Source organism: Alnus glutinosa, chromosome 8 (assembly GCF_958979055.1).
Source record: "Alnus glutinosa chromosome 8, dhAlnGlut1.1, whole genome shotgun sequence".
Classification (NCBI taxonomy): Eukaryota; Viridiplantae; Streptophyta; class Magnoliopsida; order Fagales; family Betulaceae; genus Alnus; species Alnus glutinosa.
The window spans coordinates 4,290,790-4,308,674 of record NC_084893.1 but is presented as its reverse complement, the minus strand read 5'-3'; the positions used below and the strand labels follow the sequence as shown (position 1 = coordinate 4,308,674).

General features: G+C 35.0%; 1 protein-coding gene across 1 annotated transcript; it reads right to left on the bottom strand.

The window, feature by feature from the left end:
• Positions 1-4,797: 4,797 nt before the first annotated feature.
• LOC133875854 (uncharacterized) lies at positions 4,798-11,440 on the bottom strand. Its single transcript, XM_062314103.1, has 4 exons — positions 11,268-11,440; positions 10,840-11,016; positions 7,958-9,520; positions 4,798-5,038 (listed from the first exon to the last, which is right to left on the bottom strand). The coding sequence occupies exons 1-4, from the start codon at positions 11,280-11,282 to the stop codon at positions 5,003-5,005; spliced, it is 1,791 nt and encodes a 596-aa protein (XP_062170087.1). The 5' UTR covers positions 11,283-11,440; the 3' UTR covers positions 4,798-5,002.
• Positions 11,441-17,885: the final 6,445 nt, after the last annotated feature.

Below are 17,885 nucleotides of genomic sequence, written 5' to 3'. Positions count from 1 at the left end.
CCGGCCTATTGGATTAGCCGCAACAAAGGGAGGTTTGAAGAGGCAACTAGAAACGAAACTGCCTACACAACAACTACTGTAATAATCGAAGAGGGGAAAAGAAGAGACGACTCAGTCGCTCACCGAACAAATTAGCACTGGAACAATTTGAATCATATGAAAGCTTGCTTCTTTACTGATATGAATTTGGCAACCCATACCAACTTTTGATCTGCTCAACCCAGAATCTAATTGATTAGTTTTCAAGTTGGCAAGTGCAAAGAGCCTTGCTAGTTTTGATCAGGCTAGGTTGTTATGGCCAAACCTGACTCACTGCCAAACAAATTCTAACTGAAATTGTTCGTATTATATGAATCATCCATACATAACATTTACCTACTCCCTAATGCGCTAATGTGGTAATGCCACATCAGCCAAATTTATTTTTACACAAACCTTCTTTTTAGTTGGTGCCACTCTCAACTTCCAAGTTAAAAGTGGTCGTGACCAACAGATCTTGCTTGCTGGCCACCCCTAATGGTTCGAAAGTGGTGCAACCACCCAGAAAGTTCGGTAGGAGTGACCGGCAATCCTCTTACCCTCAAGGGAATGGTCGGCCACCCATAGAATAGGCTGAGATTTTTTTATTTTTTTTTTTTTGCCTGATGTTGCAGTGCCACATCGTACTACCACGTCAACGAAAATGCTGGTTGAAGGTAAATTGTACGTGTGGCTAGCATTTTTCATTAATCATTATAAAATCCAAGTACATTAGTGCCTTGTTTTGGCAAAAACACAATAATCGAGCAGTGGTATTTGTGACATGAATGCAATTACTGAGAAAACCCTCCTCAAGCCCTCATGCAATTTCTGTTGATATGGAGTCTTAGATATCATCCAAATTAATTTCTAGCAGTGGTATTTGTGCAAGTTAGGGGGGAAAAAAATGCCACATGCATATCCAAGGTAAACCAAAATAGTATTTCAGTTCAAGAGACAATTATTCCAAATGGCTATATCCAAATAACAAGGATCTCCTAAAATTATAAATCCAAGTGATTGAGGCTTATTGGCCAGACATTTAACTTTACCAGATGAAACAATATAGAGTGAAAATGAATGTTGATATTGTACATTCAAGGACACAAAAAGGTAACATAAAGGATTCAAGATGGCAGCAAAATTTCAGGTCATGGGGCTTGCTCATCATTGGAGCCTTGCTTCTCGATTTTCTGCAGAAAAAACAACGAGTCTCGGAAAATTAAATGTAATAGCATAACAGCTATCAAAATTTTCTGAATAGCAATCTCAAATCGAACTCTACATATTCAAAAATAAATAAGTTGAGAACACCAGAAAAAGTAGCTTATATGCAATAGGGTGATATAACACAGAATGTTTCCACCACTACATAGATTTATGGCTCAACAACACTGCACATGTACTCCTCGCTCTAACAAAGGCACTTTACAATTCAAAAGTATTTTTTTCTATTGGTAAGTTAGACACATAGATAATGGTCTTGAATCCACGACCTCACCCTCTACTCCAAATGAAATCTCCTCCATAAATAAGAGTGGAGGACAAAGTCGCTTGTTCAATCCCATATGGATGAGTAAGCTGCATTACCTATATAAGAAAAAAAAAATCTAATCTTCTTTTTCCCTTTTTTTGTTAGTACCACTAGATGGCCTTGATAAATATTAAGAATTTAACCAAAATAATTCTGATTATTGGTGCAGCAAAGGAAATGTACAGAACCAGATATTAGAAATGGATTGCAGCAGAATATATTAAGAAAAAAGAGAAAGAAGATCATGTGTGGTTCTGTAATCCATAATCAGCAAGCTACTACAACCTAAGCCTTCAACCTCTTAACAATAGAATAGGTATATTAGAGGTGAGTATCAGGAACCAGGAGGGACCAGCAAGTGTATTATTCTATAATCAGCAGTTCAGCAAGCTAGAAACCAAGGTTTCCAACCTCTTATAATCACATGAGATTTAAGATGCTTGATCATGTAATTAATTCTTACCACTTTTGCATAAGAATTATATTGCGAGAGGATTGATTAGATAGTTTAATGATTACAAAATTGTTGCATAAACATAACAAACAATCAACTCTACTTAAACAAATTAGTTGTTCTAAAGTAAGTGTATCAATGAAACTGCCTATATCCTCTGCTTCCAAATTCCTAGGTATTCAGGTATCCAAGTTCTCTTTCATGCCACAATTAAAAGGATTATACAATTTTTTTTGTCAATCTTTCAACGCCATAGGCTTTCTTGGCCATGACTTTAATTCAGGGCAACTGCTTCACATCCTTTCTTTTCATAATTCATATAAACAGTAGATTATCTACATGATATTTTCAATATCTGACAAATGGACCACTTGCACATGCTCCGCACCGTTTTCCAAATAAAAACCTAATTATATATATATATATATATATATATCGAAACACTTCCTGTTCTCACATTGATCAGACATCACATATTCGAAACAGAAACCCAGTGTTTAATGGCAATCAAGTCTTAAGATATTGAGTAGAGCAAGTACATGGACAGGCTATGCATATATCAGCAAAATGCAACAACGCCACCGTTTTCATGTTATGTAAATAGTTACACATCCATCTTATTAAAACCCTAAAGAATGTAAATTTTCAATAATGAATAAAGCAAGGCATGGATTGCTGAAGAAAATTAGAACAAATCACAAAAGGGTCATCCGAATGTAAAAAAAAATTGGGTCATTTTGAACCCTTGAGTGGACAGTGAGGCCTTCACACAGAATGTTTACAAATTGTCCAAAAATTATACAAGTACCACCAATCAACAACCGTATTTAACAGCACCATCACTTCCAAAACTGTGAAAAAGCAATCTTATCCAACAGAAATAAATCGGAGACAGCATAATAAACGAATATAAGCAACTGGGTCAGCTTCCATTCAATCAACCAGTAAATGAGAAACCAAGAACCAAAAAGAGAAAAAGAAAGAAAGAAAGCAACAAAAGAGTACTCACGGATTGAGCGTTGTGCCAGGCAAGGCCTCGGTAGACGTTGAAAGAGAAAGTGGCTGTGAGGTAAATGGTGGTGACGCCGAGACCCGCCGTGAAAGCCTTGAATGCCCAATCTCCTGCCTTACTCGCTATCCCCATCTCTCCGTATTGCTCCGCTTCTCTACTTCAGCCTTTCTCTGCGGTTCGTACTATTCTTCGTCTTTGCAGCTTCCCAAATTCCAACAAAAGAAAATGGGACGTCTCCTTTTTGGCTACGCAGGCAAGGGTTTTTTAATTTATTTTTATAAATAACTTTGCTGAAAATATCATAATTTTGAAAATCGATGGTCTAGAGACTAGAAACACGACTTTAGGTTATTTTAGTTGAAAAAACAAATTTAATCCTTAGATTTTTCGGGCAATTTCGATCTAATCTTAAAGTTTTCAATTTCAATAATTAGGTTTTTAGTTTTCGATTTCAAATAGGTTTTCACATCCTTTTATCGTCCAATTAATTAATAACATGCTACGTCAAACAAATTAATTAATATTACATAACTCTTGTTTGACATATCATGTGCCAACTATCGCGCAGCATAAGTACTTTAAAGTACAAATATATCCTAAATAAACAATATATGACAAATTAGGACATATTTGTAATTTAAAGTAATTGTGTCATGTAGCATGTACAGTTGACATATAACGTGTCAAACGAAAAATCACGTGACATTGATTAATTGGTCTAACGTAATATGCTGTTAATTAATTAGACAATATGTTGACGGAAATGCCTATTTGAAACCAGATGAGAACCTTATAAAATTGAAAATTTAAAGACTAAATTGAAATCTCATAAAAAAACCTAAGACTAAATTTTGACAAAATATTTTGTGAAAAAAGAAAAAAAAAAAAAAAAGATTGACAAAATATCGCCCATTTCACATACAATACTAATTTTTATTATAATTTGAACTATTCGTAGATTGAGATGAAATTCTACAAATTAGTAGATTATAATCGAGAAATCTACAAATTTCTTTTTTTTACTCGTAAATTCGATACGAATTCAACACGAAATTAGTAGATTATGATTGAGAAATCTAACATGTTTAATTAAATGAGTCGAATTATGATTGACCTAGATAATCTTGTATTTATTTCTCAACACGATCCGAACCTGACACACAAACACGATTGTCACCCTTAGTCAAAATATCTCAGTACTAATAGCAGGAGGTCACACATTGGAGCTTCAAAAATCGTTTCCTAGAAACTTTCTTCCTTCTAGGATGTCAGAAGAAAATAGGATGATGTTCCAACAGTAGAAGATAGAGTAGATTGGATCCCATTCTTTGAATCCTCTTATTCTATTCTTCGTCTTCAACATTTTAGAATACATGACAGCTCAAAAACATTTTAGTTTCCACTGCAGAATACCCCCATGGAAAAGTGCTGATTTCTGCTTGTCCTCCAGATATTGAAGGACACTAACAACAGAGATTGTAAACCCCATGCATGACAGTTTGAGATCGTTTTCAATAGAACAGTAGAAAATAGATAAGATTTTAAGCAGGGGAACCTACTCAAATTCCAAGGAGTGCTTCAAAGCCTCTTTGAATTGCTCCTCTGTTGACCAAATTAGAGCCTTTTTTGCACCCTCAAAAAGGTTTAGTTATGGTCCAAAATTCAAGAGGTCAAAGCACTGACATAGATATTCATTTGTATACAATTGGCCCAAGATGGACAACAATGCCAATTGCAATTTAAGCTATTAAACTTTTGATATAATGCGAAAGAGAAAGATCAGAGAAAGACGGCAATACTGATATAACTTAATGGATAAATGATGCTCATGCATTATTCAGGGATCTATATAGCTCTTCCTTGATAAGGCAACTGCCTGTTTGTCTAATTTTTTTACCAAACACCTCTCCAAAATTATACTGCAGCAGGACTGTATTTGATTTGCACTCCAAGTTAATATCCTTGCGTATGTCAATTGCCAGATCTACGGCCACCACTTCTTTTCCGATAAAGATATAAGCTGTGGAAAAAAAAAATGCAGAAATATATAACTCCATAGGCATAACTCTGAAACTACCACGTAATTCTTATCACACAACTGAACCGCATAAATATCACTAGAAATAAAACAGCCAACAGGGATGTTACGGCCATACAAGGAGCATCATCCAAGCTTTCATTACTAGAAGTTGGGGAAGCAGCATAGTTCTCACATTACAACCAGCAGAAGATTTGCCTTTTCCTTATTGCTTCCCCGAATTCAGGCTTCTGAACTTAAGATTAATCTGGTTTCCAAAACTTGATAGAAAATTGTTCCCGAGTACTCTAAATTTCATCATCAGTTTTGCACTCACATTGATTGACACAAAAAACATGTTTTTAAGCACACCACATTAATAGCATACACATTGAAGTACACAGTTATGCTACCGCTTCAAGCCACATAGTATCATGATCTATATATGTCAACAGGGGTGGAACTCCGTAGGTAGTTGGGGGATCTAATGAATCATAAAATTGTTGTGGAATGAAAAACGATCATCACAAGAAATGGAAAATAATCGGTTGTGGCTCAAAACCTCAGTAGATAGTGTTTGATTGCTAGCATTCCAAGCATGTGTTTAGAGGTCATGATGAAAGCTCTGACTCAAAAAATCAGAATAACTGCATTGAATTGATAAAGCTTTTAGCAACTTATAATGATAAAGTTGTTAAATTTGTCTTGAAAAATGCTCCACAGAATGCCAAATATACATCACCCAAAATTCAGAAAGAAATTTTGCATATCCTTGCAAGTAAAGTACGGGGTGTGATTTGCGACGAAATTGGAGATGCCAAATTTTGCATTCTCATTGAAGAAGCTCGGGATGAGTCGAAAATGGAGCAAATGGCTATTATTTTGAGGTTTGTTAACAAAGAGAGTTTTATTAGGGGGGAGATTCTTTTATATTGTCCATATCAAAAATACTATTACATTAACTTTAAAAAATGAGATATGTGACGTCCTTTCTCGTTACAACCTCCAAATTGGGAATATTCGATGGCAATGATACGATGGAGGTAATAATATGAATGGAATGGGCTACAAGTTTTACTTTTTAGAGAATGTCCATATGCATATTATGTGCATTGTTTGGCTCATAAGCTACAATTAGCTTTAGTCGTAGTACCTAGAGAAGCAAAATATGTTCATCAGTTTTTTATTCATTTGACTTCTATTATCAATATTGTTGTTGGTTCTTCAAAATGTAATGATGAAATGCAATCTGCTCAAACTGTTAAGATTGAAAGTATGATTGCTTCTAATGAAATTGAGATTGGAAAGAGGGCAAACCAAATTGCTACCTTGCAACGAGCTGTAGATACTCGAGGGTCTTCTCATTTTCAATTTGTTTGTAACTTGATAAGAATGTTTGGCACAACTTGCTCAGTTTTCGACACTCTCAAAGGAGGGAGTCAACTATTCTCAACGTTATGATGTTGAAGCGGCTTACATGGTATTAACATTATTTGAATTTGTTTTAATCTTGCATTTATGAAACAGACTAATTATTTTTGTCAAGCTTTGTAACAAAATTCTCGAGACATTTTAAATGCCACGAGTGTAGTTTCAACAACAAAATTACTTATTTAGGAGTTGAGAGATGAAGAGGGAGCCTCTACTTGATACTGTTAAATCATTTTGTAAAAAATATGAAAATGATGTTCCTAATATGAATGCTTGTTACACTAGAGATCGAAGTAGATCCCGTCACCAAGATGAAGAATCTTCAATGACAATGGAGCATCATTTTATAATTGATGTATTTACTGATGCAATAGACTTCCAATTGCAAGAACTAAATAATAGATTTAGTGAGTATGCAGTAGAACTTCTTATTCTTAGCGCTGCTTTCAAGCCCTAAAGATGCATACAAATCATTTAAAATTGATTTATAGACATGTAACTTTTGTATACAGTTATGACTAAAAACTTTAGTATAAAATTAAGTTTAAAACTTTTCTGCTTTTATTTTACATAAACGTGCACGCGCAAACACAGAGTGACTATATGTACCTATGTCTTTATTTATTTACGTAGGTTCGGACTCCCTGGTCATGTGTTTTATGTTTTCCTTAGCCTTAAATGCTCCCAAAGTAATCTTTTTTCTCATTAATATCAATGGCAAGGCAGCATAAATTATCTATCTCAATTTGGAATACCTTAAATAAAAGCAATGAAATTATAGAACAATCTATATTGCATGCAAGGGATCCAAACCATCTTTAGTTATCCAAAGTTTCTTGAGAGGTTCTCAAATTCTATGGAAGTAAAAGTTTTCTATTTCAAATATAAATGCAGGTTTTGATTATTCTACAATCCAGATTAACTAGAACTCATAACTGATTAATTTTTTTAATGCTATGTAACTAATATGGAAACTAAACATTGATGTTTCGGTTAAAGGTAATTAAACAGTGCCTCTGCTACATATTTGAAACATTTTAGAGCATCCCATGAGTCAAGGAAAAAGAACAATCATAATGGATAGGGTCATTCTCTTAAAGATGGCCTTAAACTATTTAAAACACAATATAGAAAGATCATATTAAAGAAGATATCCACATAATAACTAATCACTAGTGGGATAAGAGCAAATCTCCTTGTTGAATATTCAATCAAATAAGATCGTTGGTAATCTGAAAGATCAGTTGCATCTGCAAGAACACATTTGTAGGGCAGATGACTATAGGCTAACCATATAGCAGAACTAGGGCCACAGGCAATTTAGTCCCGTGAAATGATAAGGCAATCTGAAATTCATAAAATCATTTACGCTAAACATAGCTAGATAAACATTAGGGGTTCTAGATGTAATTGTCATAATATTTTTAGGGTTGGCACAAGCATATGCTCACACAATAAAAAAGTGCACGCACACATAAATATATCACTAACCTGACGAGCAACCTGTGCTAGCCGCCGACTGTCTCGAGACGATTCTGTTATCAAGCTAGAATTCTGTGGTTCCAGAGAACCATTCTGTTTCTCCCCTGTCTTTCTCTTTACAGTGCTATTGTCAAGAGATGAATCACCATTGGGGCTACTTAAAGATTCCTTCTTGCGTTTTCTTCGGAATGTGTACTTGAGAAACCTATTATTTAAAGTTCGACTAACTGCATCATTTGAATCTGATGCTTTCAGATCTGAGTTAACTAAGGACTCATCACATGTCTCAACATCTGTTCTGCAACCTTGAACCTCCAAATTCTCTGCAGATAAACTTTCCTGTCTTGTCATATCCAAATTATGTATCAAAGCTGCATCATTGTTCATTGTGTTTTGAACACTACAAGCCTTGACAAACTCCATGTCATTTTGAGTCACGTCAATAGATCCTAATTGCACACCAGTTGCATCCGAGAGTAGCATTGGTACCACAGTGGATACTGGATCCTTTTGACCTTCATTCTCAATTATCTCAGAAATATTTTCTACTGCTTCCTCGTTTTTATCAACTGAATCTGGAGAAGTTTTGGAGTTAGAAAGATCAGACGCTTGACACGTTTCCATGACTTGATCAGCAAGAGACCTACATGAGGGAGATTTACCTTTTACATATCTAGCTGCTCGTTTTCTTTTCCTACAAAAGGACTTAATAATCTGCACATGAATATCACTTCTATTTGCCTCCATCACTTTCACTTCATCTAGGTTCTTCTCTTCTACTCCATGCATATTCTCAGCCTCATGAGTGGGTATTACACACAGCCCAGTACCTTGTTTACATGAGGAAGCTTTACTTTTCTTATTTCTAGTGGCACTTTTTCTTCTTTTTTGGCGAAAGGATTTAACAGCCTGCACTTTGATATGACTACCATCTGCATGCATCACTTTAAGTTCATCTTGGTTCTTCTCTTCTACTTCAAGCATACTGTCAGTCTTATGAATAGACTTCTTATACAACACTTTAGCTTTGGCTCCTCTGGTAAATGCTTCATTCTTTGCATCATCTACTTGTCCAGAAAAGGACAACTTTCCATCCAACAGGTACTTCTCAAATGCACGAATTCTCTGGGTGCATCCATTCTTATACAGCTCAGGCTCTTTGCTTCTCATTACTATGGAGGCAAAATAAGGGTTAGGAAGATAGCAATTATCCATATGTAGGTCATTTGCACTATTGCACTTATTGCCCTCGTATGTCCCATTTGATGTCAAATTCTTCATGGCAGAAGTTGTGAGTGGTTGAAGTTGCAAACAAGGTAAAGAAGATGGAGACCCAGAAGTCATGAGTCTATTCTTTTCTGATATTGCTTCCTGAATAGCAATATCATCCTCCAAATTTTGTTCATCCAAAGGCTGCAGTTGGTTGCTTCTGGTCCCCTTCTCCAATTCAGCCTGCACTTCTCTCAACTCTTCTCTAAGGTCTCTTACTATATCCTCAGCTTCCTGGAGCTGTGCTTCAAGCTCTTCAATTTTCTTCTGTTGACTCAAGGAAGTCAGCTCTGCTTCAGTATCCTGTAAGTATGGCGCAATCAGATAATGCTGTATTTTCTTAGCATAGATTCTACAATAAAAACAGCAGATGAAGACAGAGCAAAATGGTCCAGGGTGATCTTAGGAAAGATTCTACTCTGGAAACTTTTAGTGCCAAAAAGACAACATAATGGTCGTTAACTGCGTTTAAGCTGATCTGAAGAGGAAGCAGCTTCCAGAAACTGGTTTGTGCCTAAATTGTGAACTTGTTACGATTGAGTCAAGAATCAATACAATTTTGAAGACTATTAAATTTTATTAGCATCAAAAACTGACTCTTAATTTCAAAGCAATCAACGAACAACCAGAAGTAGAAATAGAAACGTGGATGGTTGAACATGTGATTGAAATTTCATAAAATTCTTTCCAAGCCCATGTAACAGATCAACTTATCAAGTCTGTAATGTTTTGCTCAAAGTGGGAGCGGGAAACCAAAAGAGAATCTTCATCAAGAAGATGATAATCTGTATGAAGTGTGGTATTTGATAGTCACTCTATAGGTTTCTCTGAGCCAAGTTCCCCATTTTTCCTACTTCTGTCTATATGGTCCCTTCCTGACCAAGTTCACACCAAGAAGCCTCAAGCCATGCTATCTCATGTCAAGCAACTCCGAATATGTACATATAGCCATTTTCTTTATTATGAGACAAGAATGAAAAAAGACATTGAAGCCTAGGAGACAAACAGTGAAAATTACTCCTGTTCAACCACGCAAATTAATGGCATTAGGAAACAAAACGCAAAATTACTTTCCTATCAAACTGAAGAAAGGGGCATGAGTCTGACATGTTAGAGACATTGTGCTAAATCCAACATCATTTACTAGTCAAGCATACGTTAAAAGAGTCCACCTTCAACTTATAGCAAATTTTAAAGAGAAAACTCATCAGTAACAGAAAATGGGATTTCCCAGTAAGACATTTCGTACCCATCCATCAAATTGCCGAGAGTGAATAAATAACACAACCACGTTAAAGGAGCCCACTAATTTTTTGGGTTCGGAGAATAGACGTTATGACTTCTAAAAACATCACAAACAAACTAAAAGAAGATTTTCTCCTTACAGGGCGAGATAAATTTAGAAGATTTCTAAGCAATCCACACTACAATTGATACCAAAAACGCAAAAGCAGCCAAGGAAATTTCAGTAAAAATCAGAACTTTCATCAACAAACAAAGATTCACTCCGAACCCACATCACAAAACACAACCAGAACAAAACCAAACTAGATATTCTCACAAGGAAATCAAAACCAGAACAAAATAAAAAAGCAACCCCATTTGAGTAGAACCCATTATACCTTAGAATCCAACATCTGTTTGAGCCTCAGAAGCATCCGAAGCGCCTCCTCTTTCGTCGAGACGAGCTCCTGCTCAAACCGAAGCGCTCTCTTCTCCGATACCATAATACGCGCCGCCGCCTCCTTCGCCGTGTTGAGGATTATCTCCGCATAGGCCTTCTTCAAAGCGGTCAATTTCTAACAACAAAACCAAAACCACCGAAAATCAAACAAAACCCATTACCAAAAAACTCATAGAAAACCAATGGAACAAACAGAAATAAGATCAGAATCAAAACCCATTCAACCATTCCACAAAATCAAGATAACCAAAAAGAAAAAAGAAAAAGAGGGAGTTGGTGGTGGTGGTGGTGGTGGAGGAGGTTGTGGACTGGTTTCCACAGTTGTGGTGGGTCAGATTCTGATAGTGGTAGTTTCGTAAATTCTACCTCGGAGTCGTCCATTTTCGCTAATGCATAGAAGCCTTTGCTGGTGGTCAGTGGTCTCTGACCAAGGTCGTGAAGACGAGGTGGGAGGTTGTTCTGTTTTCCCCTTCTTTCTCATCAGCTGTCTGTTAGGAACTGAAAGACCCTGCCTCTTTTACCATATTGCCCTCCCTACTTCCTCGTAATCACGCCTCTGCCACATCACATGACAAACCGTAACAGCGTTTCGGTTTTTCGTTTTTGCCCTATGGTTGCGTTGAGAAGACAGTGGTCCCACCCACGGTAGTGACGTGGACCGGTATTACAATTACACGTGGATGTCGTACACGTGGCCCGTTGCATGCAGCAGTTGGGTGAGGTTTTTGGGGGGAACGGTGCTTTGGAAAGCGTGTCGATGACAGTTGGGCGGTGGTGATTGCGGGCCTACGGTGAGGTAGCGGAACAGTATACGGTGTCCCAATCTGAAAGGATTTATGTATAACAAGGAGAAAATATATAACACAAGTTTGAGGGAGACTCGGGATGACCATGTCAGTTGTCAAACTCGTCAAACTGGAAGAGCAAGAGGCAAGAACGATAGTGATAGTGTCACGGCCTTTAGGAGTTTCGCAAGGAAACAAACCAGTAGTTGGTGTGTTCTAGTTTTCTTGTGAGGTTCGTATGGAGTTTACTTTGAAGGAGACATAAATTACAAAATATATATATATATATATACTTTGAAGGAAACTTCCATTTGAGTTTTGTATAAAACTGATACAATGACCGTACACCAATGCCCGGTGGAGAAGATTTGCAAGAAAGATAAGATGAGTAGGGAAATTTGTCCGGTGTCCCAGATGCGTCGATAGAGACTTAGAGTCACTTTCGATGCTTAAATCAGCAAGGAGGAGAAGAGAAACAGATTATATATATAAAAGCAAAAACATGGCTGAAGGAAAGGATCATTTATATATATATATATATGAGGAAGTCGTCTTCCATCTATTTATAAGCTGTAGTTTCCCACCTCTCGTAGGTAAGGTATGGACTCCCACTCATTTCTGGTTGCGACGGCGGGAAAATCCACTTCCCCCCCCCACCCCCAAATTACATTGAGTGGAAAGTTATTATGGGTGGTCTTGGGTGGTTTTGTGACGCGGCACGAGAGTGATTTTGTGTGTCTCGCCTCTTAGTGGACCAGCTAGGGCTATAAATAAACTAGTATATTCGACAATCCGTTCGGTTTAGCTTGATTTAAATTCAAACTCGATACTGTAGAAACTCGCTCGTTACAATAGAAATTCGCTCGATTAGTAAGTGATATATACCCGACTCGCTCGACAAAACTTGATATGAGCTCGCGAGCTCAGCTTATTTAAAGTTCGATGAGATCACTCGTTCGGCTTGCTAGTCCGACTCATTAGCTTGTTCATATATATATATATATAAAGCTCGATGAAATCACTCGTCCGGCTCGCTAGTCCGACTCATTAGCTTGTTCATATATATACTAATATATTATTTAGTTAATTAACATATATTAAGTAAATATAATCCTGTATATGTTCTCGATATTTCTATGTACATTATATATATATAGTATTTAACTATAATCGATTGGTAATTTTTTGATATATATATATACACACACACACACAAAATAAGCATATAGTATACTAACTAAGTAAAAATAGTATTACATATGAATTATAATACTTTGATGATAGTATTTAGTATGTTAAACTAGCATATTAAGTTATTAATAATTATGCTCCGTTTGTATCGACGTAAAATGGTTTCTATTGTAAAATATTTTCAACGAAATCATTTTCAGAAAAAATAATTTTCTTGAAAATATTTTTCAGCATTTGGTTTGTACAAAAAAATTATGAAACGTAAAAATGCAACTGTCGCCAGAATCTGGCAACGTCCGATTGCCGTTGCCAGATTCCGACGAGCATGTTTGGCTGGATTCCGGCCCTCCGGATCCCGGCCATTTTGGCCAAATCTGACCGGATTAGTGGCCAGATCCGGCTGGCTTCTGACCATTACCAGATTCCGATCAGTTTCGGCTGTAATCTGGTCCTCCAGCATCCGACAACGGCAATATTCTGGTGGCCTGATGCTGCCGGATTCCGACAATCGGATATCAAACGTGCGTGAAAGGACGAAGAATTTAATTTCGGAAAACAATTTACGGTTTTTAAAATCGTAAATTGTTTTCTAAAAATTAAAGAAGCTTTTACGGTCAAACCGAAAATGATTTTCGTTGACCATTATTTTCGCCCCTACCAAACACCGTAAAATGCCGAAATCATTTTCCAAAATCATTTTACGCTGAAACAAACGGAGCATTAGTATATAACAATATAACTATATTGAATAGTTAGTATATACGCATATAACTATATATGTATAGACACACATATATCACATGACACATGGTTAACAATAGTTATATTATACTTATATTATAGTTAATTAGTTATATAGAATATATTAGATTTACTACTTGCTCACACTATACATATACCACACTCTATACTCTCTAATTATATATAATAACATATTGTTAATTTGTTACTTATAAACTATAGTTATTGGTTATCAGTTATGTACTATACCTTATAATATGCTTTATATAGTTACATATTATATATTTATGCTATTAATAAATGTAAAAAGATTGTTCATAAACTCGAGCTTGAACTCTGCTTTGATCACACATTAAAAAATTTAATTTAGGTGGGCTTAAGGTAGTGGACCACATCTTGGGCTTCTTAGTGGTCTTTTGGTATTAGGGCATTTGATAAACAAATTTTAAGTACATTCGATAATTGAGTACACCAGAGTTTATTCAGAGTATTAAGATCCAATCAATTTAGATTTCCCCTCTGTGGCACTCAAATGTAAAAACTTAATTTAGAGAAATGTTAATCTTTTATAACTTAGACAAATTATCTCCTTTTTTATGTCTTTTCAATGATGTGTTGTTCATGACAGAGCATTACATGAATGATTATGTGATTTTTCCAAGTGATTTATTTAAATAAGCTCCTCTTGAAAGAATCAAATATGCACCTTACCCTCTATTTTTCCATAATCAATCTAGATAGTTAAATGTAATTTGATCATCTTTGTTAAGCGAGTAATGCCAACAATACTATGTTTAGTAAAGTTTTCGAAAAAAAGTGTTTTGCCTTATTTTTTTTCTTAATTTTTAAGTACATTAAGTAAAAGAAAAACACATAAAGGGAAATGGATATTTACCACTACAATATAGGAAAATAAGGGGAATGAGGAAAATGGGTGAAAATGCAGTCAAACTGAACTTTAGATGCGGCTCAATAAGCCACGTAATGGGCGCAGAAGCTTGCATTTCTATGAACTTTCCTTGCCTTACACGTGAAAGAAAAAATAATAATGATGATGTCCGAGATGATATATGCAATCTTTCGGCCTTAAACAATGAAAAGATGTTGAAGCACCATAATCACTACTTAGAAGTCACCTTCCATAGTGAAGTATGTAAACTTCAAAGAGTTTGCTAAAGCAACAGCAAAAGAAACAACAAAAGCTTATTTCACACAAATGGCTAATTTGAGAGATAGCCTATAGAATTTTCCCAATCTTGAAACGGATTTTGGATTATGATAAAAGTCGTTTAAAAAAGAAAAAAATTGATAGGTGATTTTAACCACGTGTGAAAAGTTTTGGTTGTGGGGTCCTCGAAACAATTTGAAAAGTGATTATTGAAATTAAAATTTGAGAAGTATTTTCAAAACATATAAAAATAAATAAATAAATAATAATAATAATAACAAAAAAAAAAAAACTATGGGTGTCTTTATCAAAGCCCCATTTATCCTTCGAGTATCCTCAATGGACTCTCTACTTTAAAAATTTCACCAAATTTTGATGAAAGTTGTTAAAACGCCCAATGCATCAAACTCTTTAAAGTTTTTCTAAAATGGTGAATGACAAAAACCTTCTCTATATTTAACCCTCTCAAATCATTTATCTATTTATTTTTTAATTATTTTCTTTCAGTTTTCCGTCAAATCTTTGCAAGGGGAATCGATCCCCTTCAATTTTTTTATGTTTAAATAGTTAAAGTAGTTGCTCCAAAACCAATAAAAAATAATATTTAGTTAAAATAGATAAATTTTTAGAGAATTTGTTGTAGAAAACTTTTTAAAAGTGATAGTTAAACACAAAAAAGTGAATTCTTTCACTAAAATTTAATGAAATTTTAAAGAGTCCATTGATGATGCTCTAAGAGTAGGCATACTGTTTTCATGTTGGAAGTTGTGGTGCGATCACTTCTCTCTTTTTTTTTTCTTTTTTTTTTTTTTTATAAGTAATATCGTCGATTTACATTTGAAAAAATGAACATGTATTTTTAGAAGATTCTTATATGAATGTATATTATGTGTGAGAAGTTTTATAAAAATTATTTTGTATTTGATTCTTTAAAAATTGTTTTGTGTTTTGTATTTTATTTTTTAGAAAGCGTTTTGTATTTTGTATTTTTATTTTTTGAAAAATATGTTAGTAGTGATGGTTAAAAAGTGAACACTTCCTAAAAAGTTTGCCCCAAACAAGGTGAATATCCCTATAAGATATTAGAAATACATGTAAGTATTCCACACTCAATAATTCTTCAATGAAAAAAAAAAATGACAAATTAATCATTGGATTACAATCTTTCTTATTTGAGATATGATTCTCTGTCAAATTTTTACAAAATTAAAAACACAACTATCCTATTTGGTAGAAATAATAAGCTTTTTGAAAAAATAAAAATAAAAAAAAATCACAACTATTCTAGAATTCCCTGCCACATAGGATAGTTGTGTTTTTAGTTGACTGGAAATCGTATCTCTTGTTATTTATATTGTTTATACTCTGTCAAATATCAATATGGCTACATTAATAATTACCTAATATATATAATGTTCAAACTTTTCAATTTATTATGAATTGAACAATATATTAAATATTTAAGTTGATGAATTAGATAATAAATGACATTAAGTTTGAGTTATAAGTAAACGGTATTTAATTGACATGTCTTTTAAGTGCAAAAGAAAAAGAAAAAGTGATTGCCCAGGCTTTAATCAAATTAAAAGTTATCCAATTGTGTAATATTAAGATAATTAAAATTGAGTATGTCTTAATCCCGATACAAGTATAATTAGGATCGTTAGACTTTATTTGATCTCATGTAAGAAAAAAATGGATTCTTCCTCGACTCTTCTGTAGTAAAGAAAACGCGCTTGGGCTGGGTTCTTGTCTCCCCTTAGCCTTTAGGGCTAGGGTGTCTTTTGTTCCCCCTCTGCTTGTTTTCAGGAGTGGATGATTTTTTTTTTTTCTCCATGTCTTTAGGGTTGTTGGAACTTTTGTTCTTCCCCGTATTTGAACCGGTGGGGATTGTTGGTTTTTTTTTTTCCAAGCAGAGATTTTCAGGTGCTGGGGCTAATCAGTGAGCTCAATGGTGAGGGCAAGTTACCGTGTTTTGTGTGATTTTTGGAAAGGTTGTTTTGATCGAAATCTTGGGATCTAGATCTACGCTTCTCTCTTAATTATTGTACAACACAGGCCTCACCATTGGGTTCACCGGCATCCTCCGAGTCCCTCGACGTTCGGCGTGTCCCCCACTGCCTCCTACACATCGGTGTGTGGCATACATGCGCTACTCTGTCGCCTTCCACTACCATGATTGACGACAGTTTTCGAATGACTTGGTGCTTTCCGTGGGGTGTTTTTTTGACTGAGCGCTTATCTTCACATGCTCTGTTGATGCCAGATTTGTTGTCGGATGCTGTGTTATTTAGTTAAATCTGCAAGCTGCCTGATAGATGCTCGGATATTATTGGATTTTTTTCACTTTATAGAGTAGATCAGCCATCTTTATTTTTTAGTAGTGGTGCTTATTTGTTTAGAGTGGCTTCCAATGTATGTTCTTATACTCTTTGGGTGTTTTTAAGTAGTTTGTTTCCAAATCAGAAATTAGTTCTGATTTTATATTGAAGGAGTCTTTGTATTCCTTGACGCTGTAATTGACCCTTTGGGTTTTTTAATGAAAGCAGATACTCTTTGTTCAAAAAATAAAAAATTGTAAGGAAAAATGGAAATGAGAAGGAACATTTGTGAATTAACAAAAAGGATAAAAACATGTATCCCTCCCACAAAAAAAAAAAAAAGGATAAAAATATTTCTTTAAATTTGGTTGAAATTTTTTCTTTAACCCAATTACATTAACACTTGTTTAAAATATATGTAATTTATACATTCTTTTAATTAAAAATTTATGTGAGAATCACATATATTTTAAATATATATCAGTTTAATAAACTGAATTTATTTTTTTTAAAAAAATCAATAATAACAAGAATAAAAACATACATTTAATCCTGGCTAAATCGTTATTCCTGCTCGTTTTCCCGCTGCAACGATAGAAGGGGCATTCAAAATTCTGTTACCGCCAATCGTTTACGTAATCGCGGGTCGACCAAGAACCAAAGCCCATAACCGTCACCCACAATCTCTTATTTAAACATATCCGGGTATTCTCCCATAACACGGGCCCATCAGGGGCAAATAACCCGTTTACCCGCCGCCACAATGCCACTGTTATCC